The following is a 25774-nucleotide window of genomic DNA, read 5'->3' as shown; positions in this document are numbered from 1 at the left end:
GGTTCTGGTTTAAAGAAAGCTGCTCTTTATGAGCATCTCACCTTCCTGAAAACCCTTAGACTCGGTTTGCTGGATCGTCTGTGGAAATGAATGATTATGTTAGGCCAAACAATCACACACAACAACAACATTAACAGTCCCCAACATCACATTCTATCACTTTTAAAGGACACTTACCCCCGGCCTTCCTCCCTGTAGTTGTCCAGGCCCTCATCGTATGATTTTGAACGCTCCGTTTTGGCTCCTGATTCCAGAATGGCATTTCTGAGAGACTCTGCATGCATGCAAACAAAAATACAACATCAGCAACAAGCTCAACAAAATGCTCACTGATCCATTCCTGTGGTGCTCTCAGATGCAATAATAATGAAAAAAAAAAAAAAAAAAGACTGAAATCTGTACAGGCATGCTTACCTTGGTCATGAGACAGTTGCCGGCGCATGAGGGGGCTGGGGGTGGTAGGGCTTGGGCTGTCAGAGATTACAGCCTGAGCACCAGAGATCACAGCCGATGCAGGAATATGGCTGCCATCGTGGTCTACACTAGGGCTGGCGGGCTCATCTGTAAACACGGTAACAGAGTGGTAAACACGCTATTCTTTTTGGCATGTGTGTTCAAGCATGTAGACACAGAGGCTCACAGAGCAACAAGCTGCTACTATACACTGAAGGAAAATGAAGGAAAAACATTGCCCATCATTCTATGCAGTAGATATTCATGTTCCCATTGCCTATATCTTGCTATTATGCCTGGGACGATACGCTTATCTCCTGAATTGATACTACCAAGATATTTGGTATACATACAAATATTAGGTCAAAATATTTTAACACTAACTTTCATTTTAGAAGCACCATACAGTGTTGTACTACAAAACGATGGATTTTGCTGCACATAAATGAAGTGTTAAAAAATATACAAAAGAATGAATCAAAAATAAAAGTGCTACAATGAAGGCACAATATGCAAATTTCCGCTGCTAGAGGGCGCATATAAATCAAAATGCTCCTCTGTAGAGTTCTTTTTTTCTAACTGACTAAGAAGTTTATGATCACTGAATAACTTTCCAAGGTAAATGTAATGTTTACAATGTTTCACTGACGTCTTTCCGAGGTATTGAAACACTGATTAAAGGAGAAGTCACTTCTAAAACAAAGATTCACATATTCATATTGATTCTTTAAGATTCATATACTCACCCCGCTGTCATCCAAGATGTTCATGTCTTTCTTTCTTCAGTTGTAAAGAAATTATATTTGAGGAAAACATTTCAGCATTTTTCTCCATATAATGGACTGATTTGGTGCCCCGATTTTGAACTTCCAAAATGGAGTTTAAACGCAGCTTCAAATGATCCCAAATGCGGCTGTAAACAATCCCAGCCGAGGAAGAAGGGTCTTATCTAGTGAAACGATCAGTTATTTTCATAAAAAAAAATAAATAAATAAATAAAAAAAAATGTAATATATTTTAATCTCAAACGCTCGTCTTGCCTTTCTCTCCCTGAACTCTGTGTATTCTGGTTCAAGACAGTTAGGGTATGTTGAAAAACTCCAATCGTATTTTCTCCCTCAACTTCAAAAATCATTTCAAAATCATCCTACATCGCTGCAGAAGTACCAACCCAGTCTTTGCAAAGTGAACATGCAAAGAAGATCAAACACCCTTAACAAAAAAGGTAAAACACTGATATAGGACGATTTTGAAGTTAAGAAAGAACATGAGATGGGAGTTTTTCGACATACCCTAACTGTCATGAACCGGATCAAAAACAGTCCAGGCAGATTAAGACAAGATGAGCATTTGGCATTTTTATTAAAATAACCGATCGTTACGCTAGATAAGACCCTTCTTTCTCGGCTGGAATCGTTTACAACCGCAATTGGGATCATTTGAAGCTGCATTTTGGAAGTTCAAATTTGGGGCACCATATCAGTCCATTATATATAGAGAAAAATGCTGAAATGTTTTCCTTAAAAAACAATTTCTTTGCGACTGAAGAAAGAAAGACATGAACATCTTGGGTGACAAGAGGGTGAGTAAATTATTTGTAAATTGTTCTGGAAGTAGACTTCTTTAAGTGATTACAAGAAACATGACGCATGCTGTTTCTTTCAACAGACATACTGTAACTAGTAGTAAAGAGGAACAGATGATAGGATTTGCTTTTATTGATTGATTCTGGAATAAAAATATATTGTGATAGCTAAGTGAATCGATTTATCTCAATCCTACTTTAAAATCCAGAAATCATATTAGCTTCACCACAGAATCACAATAAAGTGAATACAGGGTGAATTTTAATACTTTGTGGTTTAGGTGGATGTCACCATTTTTTTCTAGAAAACCTGGCAATTTATTTCCAAAATGTTACAGTTTTTTTCTTTCTTTAACCAATCAAATAAATGAAACTATCCTGGTTTTGTTGGTAATCAACCTAGTGGGTTTTCCTAAAGGTCATTGGTCTGTTGTAATATCCATTTAACAAAAGCCAGTTCCTTAGAATTACATAATTTTTTTGTCGATTTGCTATGATAAATGTCAACATTCCAAAAGACTGTTGAAAAATACTCTCAATGCATCACTGTGCAAGGGCTAATTTAAGCTCTTCAATTTCATCCTGTTAACTTTTTTGCCTTTGGGTAAATAAATTATGTTTTAAGTGCCTGAGCCTGACCAATTTTTGTCTTGTACACTAAAAGTGTGGAATGACCCAAATATGTTGAGGACATTCACTTCCCAAGCCGAATCTTACATTTGAACTTGCTCGATATTGTTGATACCAACAGAACAAAGAATAAGACAGAGTATTCAACTTACTTTAGAAATCATACCGTACAGCTTTTATTTTGCCTTAAAACGTCAAGCCTACAGTGCATATCTTGATTTCACTGCAAGCAAGAAGTCTGCATAAACTTTTTCTAGGAATGAGGACAGTTTTATTTATCTTATAATTTGACATGTCCTGTTTTCAAGAGCGCTGAAAACTTTTGAGCTCCTCTGCAGGTCTCAGCCAAAAAAGGTTGGAGTACAAAGCTGTTCTGTGCTGCCAGAGGGCTGGAGCAGCTAAAATTAAAGCAACTGCCCTAGTTCCTGCATCCTCCAGCGTCTCTAAGAGGGCCAAGGGGAAGGTGTGCAAAAACCTCTTCGGGCCTAGCTGAAGAGCTCTAGCGTAGCCTACAGATCGCCTCGCTCCAAGACACAAGAATCTTAATGCCGTCAGCGCTAACCTAGCTTAATTTGAGAGAATAATAGACAGCGTTCTGCTGCAAGACATAGGTGGCAAGTTCTCTACTCGATTCATTCAGATACTTTTCTCCAAAGCAACTTATAGTGGACAATAGTGAGGTTTGGGACACGTAGTTAACACACTGGACTGCTGATGCAAACTAAACAATGTTTTGAAATGCCACAGAGCCATCGTGTTTATTGTGCACATTAATACTGTGCAGTTATCTGTGCATATTACGCTGGGACAGTAATAAATTACACCCTTTTAATCTTGACTCATTATTAGCTTAGCTGCAAATGATGTAACCAAAATGGAATTACAAAAAGCTATATTGATTCCCAATGTTAACTGGACGTTACTCAAGGCCATGTGACAAAAATAAAGCATACTACTGCAATTATGGCATCATATACAAACCCTAGGATAATTCAAACATACCTAACATATTTTATAAATTAAAAATTATAAATTAAAAAATAAGATTTTCCACCACTCATATTTACTGCATGCATGTACATGTCCAGCCATGCATTTCTATCAAAAGCTGAATAACCAAATATTTTTATACAAACAGACTTATAAGATTTGCTTCCCTGGGTACACTAAAATCTCTGGGAGAATAAGCAGTACAAATCTGACTAACTTAAATGCCAAAACAACAACTACAACAACAATAGTAAAAGTATTTGCAGTGCCAGAAGCAGGAATGCTACAATTGCGGTTGCATCTGCATAAAACATCAACATCATATAAACAGGAAAACTACAATCAGAAGATTACCCAAAAACAAAATCTAGAGCATTTATCTATTCAACAAGTAAAGAGCTTAGAGAACCCCAAAACCTATTTAAAGTCTTAACTGTTATTGATTTACAATCATCAAAAACTACTAGAGCCATGACCCCAGTATAATAGCTCTTGAGAGTAATAATATATGATGATTGTGTTGATAAATGTTCAGACTATAACACTTCACAATATGAAATCATCTAAATCTGAATGTCATAACTAAAAAGAAGTGGATTTTAAGGCTGAACATTTTTTTCAAACCATCATTTTGACCAAACAGCTTATTGCAAAAACAAAACAAAAAAAAAATATTTGTATGATTATAATCATTTAAACATTCATATGATTGTATGATTATTTTAATAAATATGGTTATTTTATACACAAATTGACACAAATTATAGCAATAAGCAATGAATAATTGCTAAACATTATGTGTCAAACTTTTATAATAAAAATCACGGTGAAACCTTGTATTACACACCAAAGCGTGCTTTTTCCACAGTGACCTGATGGTACATTATTCCCACCAATTTCATTTTTAAATAAAATAATACAAATAATAATAATACTATACAACAAAAACATTATCTGAAATGGTGCACTCTTTACATTTCCTGCAAAATCACAAACATATCATGAATCTTCATTATAATCTCCTGCACTAATGGGAATAGCATAAACAAAACTTTGTATATTACCACTAACACTCCTACCTTATCTCTTGCATTCTTTCAAAAAGTATCAGAATTTTTTTAAAACTCCAAATGTGTAAACGGTATAAAAGATAAGCAACAAACCTGTTACAGTGTATGCCTGATATCAGAAGTCTAGTGCACAAAACATCAAAACATCAAAGCATCAAAGACAAAATGTGACAAGAGCACAGCTAGGCTATCACTCAATATTCCAGACCAATCCTCAGGCATTAGAGTATGAGAGAAGGCCACCTCCTCCCTGAACAACACCATGACTCACACACAGTCACTCTCACTCTCCTTCAGTCACTCCCAAGCACACTCACAGGCCTAGATTTGCACCTTCTGCATACATCAACTCTACTCTTCAAGCTTTGAGAGTTTGATGTAACAGACAATACAAAGTCAAATTTGGCCATGATAATCATTTGTCTGGGGTCTAGATTTAAAATGGTGAAAGTCACAGTTTTAAATCACGTAAAGTACTGAGCATTAGTACTAACTAATACGGGGGAAAAAAAAAACTAACTAATGGCCCCAAGTGTACATAAGAAATTAATTGCACAATACATCACCATTATTATCTACACATAAGCAATTATTGTTCGAAAATATCTGCGGCAGCTCTAAAACAATCCCTACTGCTGGCTCAAGCTTGTTGCCGGGTTAGCGTTGCTATGGTTACAAAGAGTGCACTTACCGATGAAGGGAATGGAGTCAAGTGATTCGTCCAGATTACTGGAGCAGAAGGAGGAGTCAAGCCGCTCCCCCAGTCTCCGCATGTGCATCTCCCGGCGTGCATCGTTGGGTAACCAGCAGACACCACCCCCTGCCGGCTCGGATCCATCCGTGTCGTTCACCGCAAGGATGTACGAGGGATGGCGGAGAGGTTGTGGGGTCCCCTTTCCTGTTGGGGGCTTCTCTCGGAGGACCACACCCTCCACAGGACTGGACCCGTTTACCGGTAGCCCCTTGACATCCCGTGGGTGTGTCCTCTGAGCTGACGCTCCACACTGTGCCCTCTGCGGAGGCGGAGCAGAGTAAGACGCCGACCTATATCCGACAGGATTTTCCTTCCCGGATTCTGGGCTCTGCATGGTTTCAGCCCTAGTTCTCGATTGGTTTGATGACAAATTAGAAACGCGATTTCCAACAACAGCTCCGCTTTGGTCTTTGGAAGGAGGCTCTTTGGACTGGTTTAGTCCATTGCGGGATCGCTCTGGAAAACCAGCGGTGGGTGGGATGTCCGTTCTGGAGCCGTGCGTATGGGAGCCAGCAACACCCCTGACGCTCATACCATACCCTGTTGAGGGACGGTAAAGGACCGCCCGTGGTGGGAGAGACTGTCTACTAGGACGACTCCTCTGGTCTACTCTGCCATACAGCTGCCTGTCCACAGCTGCCCATGGTGCGGCAGAAACTAGTTCACCGTGTTCCACATAGTCTGACGAATGAACACGGGGCTTCCGCAAGAGGCCGTCAGAGGACACGCTACGAGGAGGCCAGTCCCTGCCGTGGGACGCTCTCTCCGCCCCGCTCATCCTATCCTGCGAAGCACTGCGTGGAGGAAGCACCGAAGGGCCCTGGTAAGCCCGGTCATGAGACGTGCTCCTGCGGCGTAACTTATTTCCCCAACCAGGTTGGGGTCCGCAGTGGGGGCCACCGTGGACACTTTGGGATGCAGCTCGCAGGCTGTCTAAGCGCTCTTGGATAGTCCGACTATAAGTGTGAAGACCTTTATTATCGATATATTCCCGGTATGTCTGGTAAGTCCGCCAATCAATGTTCTGGTGGGTAGCAGGGGAGGCAATGGAGGAAGCAGGCGCATAGTGTGTAGGTGGAATGGCATAAGGATCGCCATGGTAACCTGAAGGGAACATGTCAGCTTTGCGAGGGTGGAGGTACGGCGGACGACCACCAGACACCGTACCAGGCCTGGCTCTGATCAGCATTGGATCCGGGCCTACTAGACCATAGTCGCCCCTATGACCCGGAACCATACGGCCCATGTGAACATCAGGAGGTACCACCACTGTCCGAACGCTTTCATTGCACACACACACCGCAGTCTGTGTCTTTGGAATGGGTGGTGGAGGGGATGGAGGTACTGGTATCTCCACACGGTATCCTAGATCCGATGGTACAACCCCCGGGGCTGATGTCTCAGTGGCCTGGGCCATCCCCGGGGGCTTACAGTCTACTCGAGGGTAACATATAGGGGGCGGCTCCGGGATATGGCGGGCATTTCCACTGTATGCATCGTGACCCTTAAGGTAGGCATCTTGGGAATAGGCCTGTGGAAGAAAGAATCAGGTAAATTGACATAGTATTCACAGTATCAGAGAAAACTTGAAATTCATGATGAATTCCTACAAATAGTTCTCCCTGTGTGGGAGGACGGCATTACATTTGCGTGTGGGAGTTTGACAGGTCAGAAGTGTGAGCTGTGCTCTGGTGCGCCAAGTGCTGGAGAATTCTATGATATTCATAACAATATCCAAAGCTGACAGTTCAGAACAGGAATACACCTACAGTAATTAACTTGACTTCTAAACTACAGAGCTACAAAGCTGTAATTACAGTTTCTGCTGTGTATAACTGTAAAAAAAAACAGCTGTGATCTGACCTCAGCGAGAAGCAAACAGGTAATTCCTTCTCTTTAAATTTTATTACGGTGCTGGAAAGCAAGAGCAGCCTCCATTTCACACACCGAGATATCTCTCCAAAGCAAGTACTAAACAGCCCAAAATAATCACAATAACAAGAGTAAGAAGAAAGTGATGTCACCCACCGTTCGGGTCACCACACGTGAACGAAGCGACACCGAAGCCAGAGTTGAACGATGGCCCTGATTAGAAACGGCACTGAATCTGACCTCCGTAATCATGCCTAAATCCGCAATTTAACTCTCACAGGACTTCGGTTCGAGAATGTCAGGTTTAAAACAAATACCAGGCTCCATATTGTTGTCCTCCTCTGATTTGGTGTCTTTCAAAACATGACAGCAAGTCACGTAAGGTGGACTTTCAACCCATCATAGAGTTACATTCCTTTTGCATAACTACACAAACTGAATCTGATATCAGCAGTAGAGAACTTGGCCCCTCCTTTCATGAAATGTCACAGATGGATTGTTACACAGGCCAAAGTTCATAATAGGAAAAGAGAGAAATGAAGGAAAAGGGGCGAGGCACAGTAAATACGGCCGCTGGATATAGCCAAGAACTACCCACACAGCTAAATCAAACAGGTCACACCATATCCACACTACAGCGATCGAGACATTCAACGCGCTACTACGCTACACATAACCAGAAACGTCATGACAGTCATCCGAAAATGACAAGGAACAGGAAATCAACAAACGACTGGAATACAATGACATGCATGACATTTATAAATAAAACAAACACAACAATCGACATGTATGCATCTGCTTACCAGATTAGTGAATTCCTGTGAAAACTGCAGCCATTACATCACAAACCCACCGAGGGAAAAAACAGAGAGAAAGGGAGGGAAAGTAAAAGAGCAGCGTACATTAACACCGGTCAAACCCAACAGAATCAAGTCCACGTACTGACAACCACTATCACAGTAAATATCTCAAAAAATGCACAGGAGCTGCATTGCTGCTGGTGAGGAGGGACCGTGGGAAGGTGGAGGGGAGCTGTGGGAAGACTGTCACGTTAGCGATGCCACCTGCTTGTCCTCGTCGCTCCCAGTCGAGGAGGGGGCTGAGGTGCCTGCCGCCTGCCTCGCGTAGTAGCGATCGGCTCTCCATCTCTCCCCTCTCCATCCATCCGCAGGCAGATTACTCCGTGATCACACGCACACACGCTCCCACCCTCCCTCCCAGCTAACGCATCCACTCGTTCGTTGGTTCGCTCCCTCCCTCGCTCTCACTGGAAAGCTGTAACCATTCACATGTCGGAGGCAGATGCTTGATTATACATTCAGCTCTGATGGTACAGCTTCCCCCTCCCTTCCCTGCTTTCGCTCTCCCCGACTCGCGCCTCTGCCAGAGAGACGCTCCACAACATAGAGCAGTCAGCTGACTCCAGCTGATCTAATCTCGCCTTTCCTGCCTCTTCCTGTCTCTCTGAAATCCTTAAACCACTGCCCACTGTAGCATCCTTTCACGCCTCTTCAGATCAGCTCTGCTACTGTGACTAATGTCACCAGAGACCTCGGATGGATTAATCCTCCAACCAGCTGAAAACCCTGTTTAGACAGGCCACAGCACTGCCTTGCTACACAGCTACACGCAAGAGTAAAACACCATCATGGCAACAGCTGTGCAGCAGACAAGCGGCGCAAGGAAATATAATAGGCGTGGTGATGAGGAGAGATGAGAAAAATTATTAGAAATGTCAAGGAGGCTTTCCTCCACTTTCCTCCACTACCGCCGGCTATTTTTACGAGGTTTGCATTAAGTAATAATGTAGTAACACACTGATATTAAAAGGTCAAATTCAGTATACAACTTATTTATGAAGCATACTTTGTACAGGCAAACAAAAGGACCCAGAATGTAAACACAATGCAAGTTTCACATGAAATGTGTTCCCATAGAAAACCATTATATAGAAAACACTTGACCATTTAGCACTTTGCATTCATACTGCGGACTCATCTACTTGCCTCTATAAAGTATGCATAAAGTGTACTGAACTTGATCTTTAAATATCACTAAAGACACTTTAAAGGTGCACTAAGCAATTTTTGAAAAACGCTGTGTCGGACTGAGCACCAAAACACACATGTAGCCAATCAGCAGTAAGAAGCGTGTTTAGTAATGATGGAGAGAAGGGCTCAGTTTGAGTGCAGAGGATTCGATATTAGAAGATCAACTATAGATAGAGAGAAATGGAAGATAAAGTTTCTAATGAGGGCGATTCACTTCTGTGTGTTTCCCTGCATTCAGATCATGCTGCATTCACGTGTTATTGGTCACACTCACACAATAACAAAACACTATTATTTCACCAATCAATCATAAATCTCAAACACGTCTCTCCTTCGACCTCATTGGCCACGTTCCACTGTCACTCACATGAGGTGTAACAAGGCAGCAGACCTAAACGGAGCCAGTTTGCTTCGTGAATTTGTAGCAGTAAGAGGGGGAAAAAAAATTAACCCCAGTGTGGAAAATCCTGGTGGCGACGGTGAGAGTAAGCATGTACTGTAACAATACTGGTACAGAAAAAACACGTGCCACATGATCGCTTCCGTTATTATGAGCGCAGCTGCCGCGCACCTACATTTGAAATAACCAACTTGAGCGTGCAAAAGACGCGATATGTGAACGGCTCCGTCACGCGAGCACTAAACAGTGCTGCGAGATCCAGTGTGAAACACTTGTGGTATATAATGGTATATAATTATAGTATGTATTTGTGATGAAGCTATAGCATGTGTGCATTTATACTGAATGTTTTTAGACTACCGTTTTTCATACAAATAGGCTACCTATAAAACCATGTAGTTATATTTTTACCATGGTATTGAGGTACCATTATGTGTGGTTTTAACTGTTTATCATGATTTAAAATGTATGCTTGCTACTATGGGAGACCAATGCTTAATTTAAAATAATAATAATAATAAATTTAACCATATAAAACTGAGGTTGCTACAATTTTTACAGATGTTACTGATTGATAATGAACAAAAATTTACCTCTGCATCCTCAAGCTACTATCAAATGTGTATTTCTAAGAGAAAATCATCATTGTAATCCTTATCAGACAACCCAAACCTGTTTCTTGATTTGAAACAATACAAACCTATGGTCTGCTTTATTTTATTATTGGTTTATTTATTATTATTGGTTATTTTATTAATGGTTTATTTATTATTTTTTAATGTTCTTTTATGTTCAAAAACTTTTAAAATTACTTTTATTCACTTTAAGGGGTCAAAAATAAAGAAAAGAGACTATTTTTTGTTACTCCAGCACTTTGTTGTACTAAATGTCCTTTTTTTGTTTGTTTGCACTTGAGTGCAGTAAATTTTGGTTGAAAAATCGTAAGAGAATCGTGATCTCAATTCCCATGGGGAAAAATCGTGATCCACATTTTAGCAAGAATCGTGCTTTTAAATATGAACATTGTTTGGCTAAATAAATAAATAAATAAATAAATAAATCACTCACTTAGTGCACCTTTAACTGTTTTTCAAATTAAACATTTTAGAATGTCCTGCTGTGTTTAGTGATTGAAATTTTGAAGCGAGTGCTTAGGGGCATTTTGTTCACATATTTTTATTTTATTTTATTTTATTTATTTATTATTTATTTTAGACATTATCTAAATATTTGTGGATTGGAAAAAGATGGAAAATTGGCAGGCCTGTGCAGCAATTCTATGGACGTTTTGCCCTCCAGGTCTTTGAATCAGTCATGTGACTGAAAACTAAAAATTATGATAATGATCAGTTTTGGTCAGTTTTTTTTTCTTAACCGGCTTACTAAATACAGTTATTATGAAAAATGCTAATAAACGGTTCTATTAAATCATGTGTTAAAACCCTCCTTTTTTATTCCTTTTGTCTAAAAAAAAAAACAAAAAAACAACAACATCAAACAGTTTGACATGCTTCTCCGATCCCATTATTATCAGAGATTACATCTACACCAGATGCAATGCAGTAAGGCTATGTTCACACTTGGCATCTTTTTTTTGAAACTGCCAGCATCTGTTTTACATTATAATCCTATGGAGTAAACCTTGTTTTCAAAAAAGTCCAGAGTGCTTTTTTAAACACCACTGCCTTGTCTTTTTCTGCAGCTCAGTGCTTTTCTTTTTAAGTTGAAAAAAGTTCAACTTTTCTGAAGGAAACGCCCTACGTCAAGCGCCTTTTTGACAGCTGACCAATGACAAGCGAGTGCCGGTAGATAGACTTTTATTTTATTGTTGTGAACCGACATTCTCCTCCCCGTTAACGTCAAAGTAGTGCGTCAATATGAATGCTGTTGCACTTCAGGCGTCCCTTTTTCGAGTCCTGGCTTCGCAGACACTTCCTGATCCCGTCCCCCCCACTCTCTCTCTCCCACTTCGCTTCCTGTCTAAATACTGTCCTATCAAATAACGGGCAAAAATGATAAAAAAATAAAACACCAGCACAAGAGCAAGCTTCCTCTTTTCTCGACATTCATACTGTTGCAGCTGTTGTTATAGCAACAAAAGACGCCATTGACTGCAACGCTGCCAGATTTTTTATTTATTTATTTATTAAATAAAAAGAGCACCCTTGTCAACTTTTTCTTGTCAAAAAAGACACCAAGTGTGAACATAGCCTAATTGGATATATTTATATACACAAAAAAATCATAAATATATGAATAAAACTGCTAAACTAAAGCACACTTCATTCCAGTGGATGAAGAAAATGATTCAGCATTTAAAAGATCATTTCCAATGACTAATATCTAATTTATTGGTACTCTGTCACTGACGTGTAAATGGTATCTTAACAATAAAACACTGTTTCAATGTGCTTGTGTGAACAGCACATGTCGTACATTTCCTGGAAAAGCCAATCTAGCAATTTTATAGTAATTTACCAAGTTAAATATGTGAAAGCAGCTAACAACTTTCTACATATGGCATTTAACTGGAAACTAAAAACCTACAAAACCTTTGTACTAAAGTACAATGAAAAGACACTTACATTTTATAATAACCAACTAACAAGCTTTGAATGTTATAAACAGAACATCTTATTTTAAAAATGGCTGTTTTTTCTTCAGTAATCTAGACAAACATTGTTATTCCACTACAGCACATGAAACGGCAGAGGTGCTTTGAGAAATGCCTTTGCCTGCTGCCAGAGAGTTCAAACGATGCTTACAACAGTAAATGGCACGCATTAAAAGTTAATCTAAAGGGCAAACAAATGAGTGCAGGACTCCGTGTGCGCACTGAGCTGAGCGAAACTGTGGACAGAATTAGAAAGCACTGAACAGACTTAAAATAAAACAGAAAAACATGATGCTGGGTGATTATTCACACAAAATAGTTAGAACAAGAGTCAGTGATCCGAAGGGAGCTGGATGAGTCCTGTGTTTCCATTCTATTCCACTGAGCACAGCCTGAACAAAATGCATTTTAACCACAAAAATAAGGGTGTTACAAGTTTCAACGTGTTTAAAGAGATCAAAATGTTTCCATCATTAACAAACTTGTGGAAAACAAAACAAAGTCTGTAACAATCTCTGAGAACTGCTTTTCCTGACATCATTATTTTGTTAAAATATATATCAGGGCTCTACACTAACATTTTAGAAGCCTTTGTGCTCCTAACTTAAATCATTTTATTTTTTTAATATCAAGTCACTGTCATAAAGGCTCATTTATTCAGGAATGAAGCAAGTGACCATTTTTATGAATGGGTCGCTGAAACATTGACTCATCAGATTCATTCAAAAATGCAGGTTCATCAACAAACAACAAAACACTGCTGTGTTTTCCATGAAGATGCACAACTGTTCTGCTCTGACTTCGTAACTTCGAACTCTTTCTTTGTATTTTGTTTGCATAATAGAAAAAAAAACAGAAGTGTGTAAAATGTAAGTCACTTTATGTTCTTGCAGTATAAATTGAATGTCACATTTGCAATCTTGCTGATATTTGGAGAAAACAGCACTCTTGCTTGCAGAGCTGGGTAGATTACTTAGAAATTGTAGCTCATTACTGATTCCAAATTGCATGACAAAAATTGCAGTTAGTAACGTAATCCATTACACATTTTTGGTAACGTAATGAGACTACTGTTTGACTACTTATAGACTACTAAGTAGTTTATAACAGATTTAAATAAGATAATAACTTGTACCACATTAATATAAAAATATGACAAGTAAGATAATACATCCCATTCGTTGTAATTAACAACATGAAGGGCATTAGGTTACATCAAGGGTTCCCAAACTGGGCTTCGTAAAATGAACTGCAAGGGCTTTGTGAGTTTAATGAAAAGCTAATAATTAATTAAATCAGGAAAATGTACAATTAAAAGTCGTCATTTTAGAATAACATCAATCAAAATAAAACGCTTACTCAAATTATTTTACTTGTTTAACTACGTCATGTGACCATTAACCAATGTCGGAAGTGTAAACTTGCAAATGTGATAATTATTATAAGTATTTATTTTAAAATCTCAGGGTACTTCAAGTAAATATATTAGGTGAAAGATGTTCAGATGACAAAAAGGGAGTGCCTGCATTACATGTAAATAAGAATAACATAAAATGTTTGCATTTTAATGTGAAAGACAAAAGCCTTCCAAAGCTACAGCAATAAATGGGTAAATAACTTACTGAGTGATAATTCAAATAAAAACTGATGTGTTTATTAGTAGCTGAAGTTATGTTCGAACACTTTTTAAACCTGAAATGATTTTCGTAAATCCAGAGGCCAAATGCTCGTCAAGTGCATCCACCTGACTAATAACTTGTCTTTCTGTGAATGTCCATAAACCTGGAAGACTTTCTGAATGTATATAAGTAGGCTATTTTAGAAAGGAACATTAAAAAGACGAAAACGAAAAATTAGAGAGATGCCATTGCCATTGTGTGAATAATATGTAATCATATAATCAATAAAAAAGTAACTGTAGTCTGATTATGACTACTTTAAAATGTAATTTAATCTAATTACAAGTAATTACACGTAATCAGTTATTACCCAGCTCTGCTTGCTTGCGTGATATTGCGTAACACATATGTTACTAACTTTAAAAATAAGAACTGCTAAAGCAGAATTTTTCTCCATCCCGAATTTTCACAACACTGCTACCTGTAAACATAAATATGCAAAACCAGTGTTCAATCTCTGAAGTGTAGTCACTCAACTCAACTCAACCTTTTTCAGAACTCGCAATTTCTGACTGGATGAAAAGCAGTCGATCTTAGAGTGATCAAGTCACTTGCACGGTGCCCAAATATTTGTCATTTTCAGTTGCATGCAAAGGTGACATTGTAAAACGCTGTATATATTTGTAAACTGCATGGGCTTCTGTATCAGAGCGAGTTCATGTGCCAGGCCCCAGCTGGCATCTCTCTCCCAGCTGAGCGGCTGCTTCAACACAAACAGCCTTTCATGAAGCGAGAGCTTCCATCCTGTCTCAGAGAACATCCTGCTCTTCACCTCTACAAACTCTAAAGCTTCATTATATTAGAGCATCAACCAAACACACAGCGCACAAGTTCATTTTGTATCAAAGTACAGCATGTTCAAAAGTTCACAACAACTTCATAGAGGAACTAAAACATATCAAAATGAGTTCTTGATTAGCACCACAGTCGATCTGGTACATATCAAGACAAAACAACGGCACCATTCATAAGTCAGAAGACCCAGCAACGCAACAAACCATGGAAATCGGTCTGTAATGGAAAGTGTCATAAAGAATGCAGGGCAGATGAAGTGATGACTGCACTACAGTCATGTGTAATTGAGGACAGCTGTGATGGTGCGGCGGTTTGAGGCTCGCTGGAGAAGGACGGGCTGCAGTGTCCTGGTTAGCAGTCCCAGATAAAGCAGCACTCAGAGGAGCAAGAGGAACCTGCCTCTTTCCTCTGAAATGGGTCAGAACCTTCATTTCCATGGGTGCAAATAGAACAAGTGCTGCCGAATGCAAACTCAAAATATAGTGCATAAAAAGACCTCATTAAAATGATGCATTCAGAAGCTTCTGAGTTTTATTTGAGGAAGCACTAAGTAACAGTGTTCTACCTAGACACAACAACTTTCCAGCAACATGCATAGCATGTTTTCTGAACATCAGAAGTTTCACTTTCACTTAAATAAATTTAAATAAATAAATAAATAAATTTGACTCTACGCTTACTTTTCTTTTTCAATTTAGTAGCACAGTCAAAATTTCAGGAGAACCTTCTAATCAAGAATCAAAAAATCTGATCAAAAATTAGCCTTCCCATTACGAGGTGATATCTGACTCCTTAAAGTGATTTACAAGGGAATTTTGTTTTTACCTTTGTAATGGCATTTTTCTAACTTTACTAAAAGTATGTCATCTTTTACAAAGTTTTTAAATATATATATTTTATTAGCTTTTTAAAATTTCTAATTAAAACAACTGAATAAGAACAAGTAGAATAAGAATAAGTTACCAGTCAAATTAAATCAGTATTAACAAAATTAGTTTGTACTACAGAGGTGGCACAGAAGAACATAAAAGTGGCTTGTAGGTGTATTTTCATATGTTTAATGAGGCTCAGAGGTGGCATGAGTGCAATCAAATTCAAATTTATGTTGAGATTAATGTTTTAGATATAAAATTTTAAATACAGAAATGCAAAATTTAAATAACTGAAAATTTAAATAACTAAATAACTGAAAAGATACTTTAAAAATTAATCTAAAACTGCCAGTAGGTGGCAGCAAGTCAATAATTTAATTAGTGAATCATTCATTCGATTAGTTTGAAGGACTGATTCATTCAGAAATAAAGCAAGTGACTGTCTTTATGAATGGGAAATTGAATCACTGACTCACTAGATTAGTTTTAAAAAAATGCACGTTCATTCTTAAACAAAACAACTCTGTGTTTGAATGGAGATGAGCAGCGGCTCAGTTGTGACTTGTTTAAAACTATTTCCACGACAAAATAGAGCAAAATCAGGCAATAGTGTTATAGTCAGACAATCCGTCACTTAATATTAACTTCTTGTTTATTTAACTGTTGTATTAAATGAATGTATCATTTACAAACTCCCTTAAAAATGTTTATGAAAGGATTTGTGACATATGTCTGATACATCATTACTCAGCGTTGCAAAAACACATAGAAACCTTTACAGCACCCCTGAGCACAAACACAAATATGCTGATTGGGTCAGTCGGACTGGTGATCCTAAATATTTTTTCATAGTCGCATACAAATGTGACTGAAATGGTCAAACTGTAGAGCCCCGTGTTTATAATAAATGCTGTTAAAATGGACGCCACTATAATTAGTTTGGTTTATTCTTATATTTCTCATTCCTGTTCTGAACACTGTTAAATTTAAAGGTTTTTTGAGGAGTAAGGGGAAAAAAAAACAACACGTTTACAATGTTTGTAAATGTATTGTTCACCAGTATTTTCGATTACTTCTTAGTTTAATAATAAAATGTGAATTATACACCAATGCAATGTTTTTTTTTTTCTCTTTAACAATGCAATTCTGACCTGCGGTGACATAGTCAGGTGCAGTTCATTTTCTGGAAAATATGGTAATAATATGCATCTATGTGGAGCTGGATTTTAGACCAATGAGATTTCATTGTGGGTGGGGCTTCTAAGTTGTATATTAAAGCCAAGCAACAACAAAATGTTTAGGCACTTGTTACTTTTATTAACAATTGTTTTACTGGGTTAGTGCACACATTGTACCAGTGTCAATTTTATTCTGCAGGATTTCCCTAAAATCAATGCAAAAAAGTGAAAAAAAAAATTCTGCTTGGGCCTGCCTTGAAACAAAGGAACAAAAAAATGCAAAAACAGTCAAATCTTACCAGTTGTAGAATATCTTCATCTTTTGGCATCACACACAACTCCAGAAATGTATGACTGTAAGTGGAAATAAATATTTAGGGCCACAATCAGACTTTCGTCAGGTCACATCTAAATGAATTCTAACACACTCTCACCTGTTCTGGATGAGCCCTATGACCTGCGAGTACGTCTTCCCAATGATGCTCTCGCCGTTCACTTTCACTATTCTGTCCCCTGTTGACAAAGTTCCATTATCAGGTTTTAGATAATCAGCCGTCGATAAGCATAACGAAACGATGTGCTGTACATTTGTAATGATGGTGTAATTACCAGTGCATAGTCCGGCGCTGTGAGCGGGCCCTCCCTCTTTGACCTGCTTCACAAAGATCGTGTCCATGGGCTCCAGTCTGTTCCGCGGTCTCCCTGGCAACAACAAAAGCACCAGAGTCACGAGTGGCCCAGATCACAACAAACCAGCTCCGGGAAGAAGCGAGCGGTCACAAGATCAAGCCACAATAAATATTTTAATCACACCAGTTTTGCAAATGAAACATTTAACCCATTAATAGAGCGGAAATGCTGGGACTTCATCTGGAAGTGACCCAGCATTCAATGTGACATCCCTCAGGCCCTGAGGGAGTGCTATACTTGGCTTCATCCTGACATAATATGCCAGAACATAGATCACAGATCTAACAGTGAACAACTAACACTACAGATTCCCAGAGGATGACAGCTATGAAACGCTTAGGTCTACATGCACTGAAAGGAGTGAGAAACTCTCCACAACAGCCCATTATTTTGTTCGATATCTCTCTGTCAGCCTGCTGAATGGGAAATAAACCTGTAGATTCTGCATAATACACAGACCATCCTAAGTCGCCTTGAAATCAATTGTCAGCGTGCTAAATCCCTCTCTGAGCCTGCTAAAAATATTAAACAGACCAGTCAACCTCATTAATTGACTACTATGGTTTTGATCTTCATCCGTTCCCAATTACAATTTGTTTTTCACATCCAATCTGTTTGTTCAGACAGTTAATATCCGGTATATCCACATTAGTTGCTATAGTAATAATGTCAGCACAATGCTAAGAGTGTGTTAAAACAGACACAGCTACACACAACAACAGCACAATGTGGGTGACATTACAAACACTTTAGATTAGGGAATGCTTTTCACTGTTAACTATTTACAAACATTGTTAGCATACTGGCTGTTTATTATAACCTAAAAAGCACATATTAATGCATTATTCTGCATGACCATATTCTAGTATGGACATTGATTGGAAAACAAGTACATTCATGCATTCATTAACCTCAGACACATGTTGCCAAATTAAGAAATTGTTTCTGATTTCAGACAACAAAATAGGATTAGTATTATATAATATTCACATCTAACATTTCACATTTATTGCACCACCTTTGCTGCTCTATATAGCATGATATATTAAATATCAAGCAGCACAACTGTTTTCAACATAGATAATAGTAAATGTTTCTTGAGCAGCTAATCAGCATATTAAAATTATTTCTGAAGAATCATGTGACACTGAAGACTGGAGTAATGATGCTGAAAATGTAACTTTGCATCACATGAATAAATTTAATTTAAAAATATTTAAATAGAAATCAGTTATTTTAAACTGCAATAATATTTCACAATATTACTGCTTTTACTGTATTTTCATCAAATGAATGCAGCCTTAGAAAGCATTAAAACATTAAAACATTAAAGAAAATACCTCACCAACCTCAAACTGTAGACTACAAATGAATCAAACAAAAACAGATTTGGCTACCTGTTTGAACAAAGTCTTAGAAGCACTCAGATGTGCCCAGAATTCAGCATGACACCAACAAAAACAAACCCACTTGGCAATCGGCTGCTTTAATTGCTTCAGTCTTTTTTGTAATTTAAGAATGGAAAACTAAGATCTGACATTGATTAAAAGAGTGCAGCTGAGTGGCAGGTGCATGTGTAAATCAGCCTTTAGAGACCGTAAACTCTGTTTATTCTGAACAGTGCTGCAACATTTGGAAAAGGGCAACACAGAGGAAATCATCAAGAACATTTCTGAATGCTGTCACTGCATAATGTCCCATACCAGGTGATGACACCTTCCTCGTAAAACTGTAATGGCTCCAGTCACCAGACCGGACTGAGTGTGCTACAGGTCATGATTGTGTTTCTCTTTCTTTTGCTTGAGGTCTTGCCTGTAGAGACCGCTGCAATGCTTCGAAGCCTGAGGCATGATATTCGTACATTGCAAGTGTGAAAACGCACATCTCAACAGTGAATAAAACATGCTGCAGAAAATATGATGTAGTTTATCAGCAGTTTGAGATTGAGAACTCAAGTCATCCCAGGAATTGTTTATACAGAAATTTTGCATACTATGCACAATACATATTGCAAATACTGCATTAAAAATAAGTAGAAAGGTACTATACTGACAGCACTGCTTTTGTAAAGATTTAATGCACCCTCTTGTGTTCACTGTCATACACTGCAGCTGTCAAATAAAAGCACCTTTACCGCAGGAATGTGAAGAAACGCACCCAGTATTGCCATGCTTTTTCGCATTCTGCACAAAATTAATATTCATTCTCAGAGTCACATCATACAAACAAATGTGTTCGGGCATCAACATTATTAAAACATTCACAAAAGTAGTGCACCAGTGATGGTAAATGAAAGCCAAAAAAAGGCATCAATAAACTAATCCTAATAATTGTTTTGCACAACCACATGAGAAGTGAAATTTGACATAGATGGATGTCAGTTATGCAATGTGTGCACTGGAGTTCAAGTTTCTTTCTATTGCCAAGAATATGAAACAATGACTCATTCTTATACTGTCCAGAGCAGATGGATGGCAACATGGGAAAACACAGACAATAACGATTCCATGTATACGAAAATAAAAACAAACTAAAACCAGCAGAGAAATTCATAACTACAAACCTGTAACCACACTTTCAGGAAGATAAAACTGGCCTGAAACATGAACATTTCTGGCTCTCGCACAGCATGCAAATTGAATATTTTACTATTACGTGTGCTGATGTAAGTTTTTTGTCTTACTATGCTTTGCATACAAAACCAGAGGCACCTTTAGTGATGTTATGTAAGATTGTGAGCTAGTTTGGACTTTAAGTAACGTAAATCAAGTGCTGCTGCACTACTGCTGTATTAAAGTTGTTATAATGCCTTTTTATATTTCAGTTGTGCTACACAGAACATAATGAGCCACAGTATCAGTTCCTGTTTCAATTTCATGTTTTTCAATGACTATACTAAAGCATGCAGCGGATTCAAATCCTTAAAGCTTGGCAGCTACAAAATACATAGTTGGATTGGATACAGTTTATGCTATAGACGCTGCAGTTTTATGAGAAGCTGTGCGATATTACCGGTACCCCTCTCGCACAGCTCTACATTGCAGGATTAGTCTACGTTAAAGAAACCCTCAAATATGTAGGTCAGATGCTTGTATGACACACCGGCTCAAACATGCAGAAGAGCATTTAACAAGGTTTGAGCACCACAACAGGCCAAAGATAATGACAAAGCATTCATAGACCTAAAGCTTAGTATGAATCTCCTCAGAGCAAAGTGGGGCATGATTTGAAGGCCCAGCAATGGAATATAGCAGTGAACTTTTGGGAGAGATGCTGGATTTAGCCAATAATTCCTGAACTATTATGTCCCGCACCTGGCGAATCTCTACATTCTTCCACAAAAGTGTCCAAACAGATGTTCTTTTCTCCTCTTATTCTCCATTCTTTATCAAGAACGCAGTTTGTCTTTGAAAGTTCCATTCAGTGCGGTTTGTTGAAATGCCGCAGGCATTACAACCTCGCTATAATTTAAGATGAACAAATCTATGTAGGTCACAGTTTGTTATCTGCACTGTAATGAAGTCAAACAGACAGAGCAGAATGTGGAGGATCCTGAAGCAAATTTAGAAGCCTGTATTACTGAAACGAGGATGCTTTAAGGGAAATGAATGCAGAGGTGCAACTTCTATGAGCGGGTTTTAGCCATCCAAAGTGCCGTTTAAACCAAGCAAAAGAAAATGTAATGTTTTGAGTCTCTTATGTTCACTCATATTGTTGTCCAGCTCTTTTTTTAATGCAAGAACATGTCCTATATGATAATTAGTCATTCAGACAATTCACTATCTAGCTAATTCTGAAAATAACTGCATATCTCTAATTGACAGCAGGATGAGTTAAAAAAAGATCAAATACACTTTCAAGCTCTTTTGCAACAAAATGACGCAAAACACACCTAAGGTCAAAAGTTCAAACAGTAGAGGGGGAGAGGTTGAGCAGGGGAAAGAATCTGGCCTAGTTATTTCTGGCAGCTATAGATGGTTGTGCTAAACCGTGTCACAAGAGCGATCAAGTTATGCGAGGTGAATAAAAGACAATCCTTGCACTCACTCAAGCTTTTAGGGTACAGAGATGCACTGGTTGATCAGTCATCATTCAGAACCGAATTTTGCTTTTTTTCAGGCAAACTGTGTTCTAGATTTGCAAACTGCATTGTAATCATTTTCTCAAAATGTAAGTTGCGTGGAAATACTACAAAGTCTGCATTTTTCCTATGTCAAGTAATCAGCAAAAGACCAGAAGTGACGCATTCCACATATTAAACCCATTTAAAAATCATAAAGCATAATGCTATTAAGAATTCACAAATGCTGTGATTCAATTTAATATATATATATATATATATATATATATATATATATATATATCTGATGGAGGTTTAATATATGTGCTTTAATTATTTACATCTGTGTAGGTTAAGTACGTAGAGCTGCTCTGATCACAGTAAATGCTGCAACATAACCTGTTATCATTTACATGTGTGGAGCATCTCAAACTCCATCTCTGCATGTTGTTGTTAGTTTGGGTTTATTATAACGTTCATCTGGGAACACAACGTGCACCATTTCATCAGATTTGTAAAGTAAATAATTTAGAAACCTACACAAACACAGGAGAATACATCATTATCTTTCTCAATATGCTAACTGTTCATTGCAATTTAAAAATAAAAGTTTAAACCCTCACTCTGAGCTTACACGTTTTGATGTCAACATATTCAAGAAATGACAGTGGCTGTAGCTTTTCTATCATAAAGAAATGGCCAAATAGTAAAGATTAAGTAGACATTTGAACTAAATGATGTTGAGTCAATACTAAACAAGGAATAATCAGTAAAGTAAAGTGAAGTGTAAAACCAATCGTCAGGCCGTTGTCACCCTCTGCAGTCATTTGTTATAATGCGTAATGTACATTCGCTCTATCGTTTATAATACATCATGTATTTTAACAGATTTGTTCAATAAAACCATATTATTACTTGCTTTTGATACTTTATTTGAACTAAATATAACTAATTATTATCGCCTCATTGCTATTATACATTAGGTCATTTTAAAGGCTATTGTTCACTTCGGTCTATTTTTATTACTACAAAAAAAAAAATATTATAATTATCCAATTACTCTATGAATCGTCAGAATAAGTGACAGATTACTCGATTACCAAAATAATCGTTAGTGACAGCCATAGTTGATGATATATTTTTGTTTGGAAACAACACCACGTCTCTCCTGTGCTGAGATTATAAACAAATTATTTTAAGTTTGCTTAGTTTTGAGCAAAAACTTACCTGTTAGAGCTAAATAAACAACAATAGACTTTTTTTTATAACTTTTTATAGGAAGTACTGAAATAACTATAATTTAATGGCTCTTATCAATTCTGATATTGTTCTGATAATATCATGCATCCCTAAATGGTACTTTAAAAAGGGGAACGGAAACCTGTTAAATTTCAAGGGTAAATGCTATATTTCTACTGTTCCAAAAGTGCCACCTACTGTCCAAAATTTTATTTAGCTCATCTACTGTATTCATCCACTTCATGTACTTTTGTGGACACTTCATGCACTCAACTGTCACAGCTTTCCTTATGTAGCAGAAGGAGGGGGATATCAGACTCTATATAATGGATTACAAAATATTCTAAAATTTATACACCATAGTGCACAGTATACATGCATAATGTATAGTGTATAGTAGGTCATTCAGGATACAGCTAAAAGTTAATTTTATCTTATCAAAAGTGACAACTTACCTCTATGACCATGGTCTTCATCCTAGAACAACAACAACAACAATAAAAAAAAATGTATTAGCATGTTTAAAAAGTACATAAAATGTACAGAATGAAAAATATATTAGTGACTGAAAGCAGATGCTATGAAACTCCTTCTAACACAGTGATGAATGATGCACAATACCTTAAAACTGGAGCTAACCGCAGACTCCGGTGGGTACACAATGAAGTGACGCAGAGTGAACCCAAAGCCCTGCGAAGTGCGGCGCAGGCGAAGCGTCTTAGGCCCTGGCCAGGAAAATGGCTCTTCCTCCAGCTGGAAGAGCACTCCTGAAAAATCATCCTGATCCACCACATCCTACAGACAAATAGATGAAATCATCAGGAAAAAGAAGGGCCACCCAGTACAACAGAACAACAAATCCAGATTTCAGCAGACTAAAACAATTAAATGAAAAATGATTCATTTCATCGTACATTTTATTTATATGTGGGAGACAATTTAAAAGACATTCATTACTACTTTTATCCAGTAGTCAAAGCAAATTTGAAGGGTTTTTTAAAAAAAAAAAACACAGAATGGAGAACTCATTAAAAGTTCTTTTTGCCAATAAAATTGATTGGCGGGTCCAAAGGAAATAAGAACTTTTATGACTCAGGAAAGAGCGAAATATGTAAATTTGAGTCATGCACCATATTTGTTTTTTTTTTTGTTTTTTTTTTTACCAAAAAACCCAAACCAAAATGTAAGTTTTCATTTAGCCTAAAACTAAACCAAAACTGAAAATTATGTTTATTTCACAATTAAATTAATTCAGTTTATTTAATTGATGCCATTAGTTGTATGGCATAAAAATACACCAGAGTATGGTCATTTTTCCACCCAAACTAATGCAAAAACATAGTCCACCTAGGTCTATTATTACTGGCAGTTTCAACCTGATCAGACCAGTGCAGATCATGCCGTATTGCCACTGACATTCACACCAGTGAATCACTTCTGAGAGCACAAATGCGTGAACATGAGCTCTGCTGCCTTTCACGAGCAGAAGCAGTGGACAAACCACACCCTGGAGAAACAGTCTAACTCGTTGCACATGAGGTAGAAGCACAAATTTGAGAAATGTAACTTTTAGAAAATCAATTCCATATAGATTGCACAGATGTATAGCTAAATATTTTAAACAGCTGCCTAGTCTACTAAAGCAGGATCAGCACAAAGATGAATCAGAACTGCTATGACATCACCATCATCCTTGACATTTTCCTCTGCAAACTAAGGAACACCCACTGAAAGTTGAGTCAGGACTGGCCTGATGTCATGTCTGCAGGGTGTGGGTGATGTTTTATGCCTCATCTGAAGTTAATTTCCTTTAAGGATAACAGACACCACACACAAGTTCCCCCACAAGATGATTTGGTGTTGAAAATTGTTTTGCTGGCATTGATATTGTAAATCTCAACTTGTGAAAACTGGGGATTTTTTTCTGAAAATGAAATGTATTTATTATTTTATTTACTTTAATAAGTCTAAAGTTGTGTAGTTTGCTTAGGATGATGTCTGAGGCCTTAAGCTTCCTCTAGCTTTCCGTAACTTACGTTTCCAGAGTGGGCATTCTGTTTCCGGCATGCACTGCTCTGTTTATGGAGTATTTATAGCCTCACACCTACCCGATATTCACACCCTAGCCTTTACTGCCAAACCTCCTCCAGCAGAGGTGTGAGACATCAAATATCTCTTCCCCATAAACACAATCTGGCAACTGATTCGCCACAACTGGTGATGTGAACTGGTTCACGATTGCACGGCCCTGTTGTATAGTAGAGACCAACTGATTTTAATATAGATTATTTAATCAACATAGAGACATTTTTTACGTTTGCCCCACTAATCAAATTATTAGAACACAAAAACATCATAATGTAATAATAACAGCAATATTAATCATTATTACTGCTGTTGTTGTGGTTTCAAAATCTGAACTGAACAACACATATTCTTACAGAAGATTTTCGGTATAGGTAAGGCCCTATGATTTCCGCGATGCGGAAAACACGGACGGAATTGCAGAATGCAGTGATAAAAAAGTTTGGATGAATTAAAAAGCCTATTTAAATATAAATCCTGCATGTTCGGCGTGTCTGTGTTAATGAATGGCACAGAGGTGTGGTTTTGTTTACTACGACATTCCCGGTAAATTCAGCATCTGCAGTCACTCTAAATGAGGACATAAATACATGAGCAACATCTCCAGAACTGCTCTGAGAGTCACTTTATGAGCATCTATGAGCATTTCTGAGCACTTTATGAGCTTTACCCTATCATTTGAGTATTCACGGCAACCCGACAAAATAAAAGTTCAATTTAACTGGAAAAAACGGTGTCAGAAATATATTATTGC

The 25774-nt window shown here is 37.8% G+C and overlaps 1 protein-coding gene across 4 annotated transcripts in view; it reads right to left on the bottom strand.

Annotated features, from left to right (window-relative positions):
* Window positions 1–25774, bottom strand: part of arhgap21b (Rho GTPase activating protein 21b) — a 56483-nt gene that overhangs the window by 15217 nt on the left and 15492 nt on the right. For 2 of the 4 annotated variants that reach the window (XM_051138189.1, XM_051138198.1), the window contains exons 3-11: window positions 23557–23730; window positions 23391–23412; window positions 17556–17648; window positions 17381–17459; window positions 17246–17300; window positions 5420–7013; window positions 415–561; window positions 178–274; window positions 42–78 (exon numbers count right to left, since the gene is read on the bottom strand). In XM_051138189.1, the coding sequence (XP_050994146.1) occupies window positions 42–78; window positions 178–274; window positions 415–561; window positions 5420–7013; window positions 17246–17300; window positions 17381–17459; window positions 17556–17648; window positions 23391–23412; window positions 23557–23730 (2298 nt within the window). Of the gene's footprint in view, window positions 1–41; window positions 79–177; window positions 275–414; window positions 562–5419; window positions 7014–7510; window positions 7814–8160; window positions 8544–17245; window positions 17301–17380; window positions 17460–17555; window positions 17649–23390; window positions 23413–23556; window positions 23731–25774 lie in introns of those variants that run through there. The other 2 variants (XM_051138213.1, XM_051138208.1) reach the window with 2 other exon arrangements.

The sequence above is a fragment of the Labeo rohita genome, chromosome 2, assembly GCF_022985175.1.
Source record: "Labeo rohita strain BAU-BD-2019 chromosome 2, IGBB_LRoh.1.0, whole genome shotgun sequence".
NCBI lineage: Eukaryota > Metazoa > Chordata > Actinopteri > Cypriniformes > Cyprinidae > Labeo > Labeo rohita.
The sequence above is the reverse complement of the archived record's forward strand: the minus strand, read 5'-3'. Positions and strand labels throughout refer to the sequence as shown.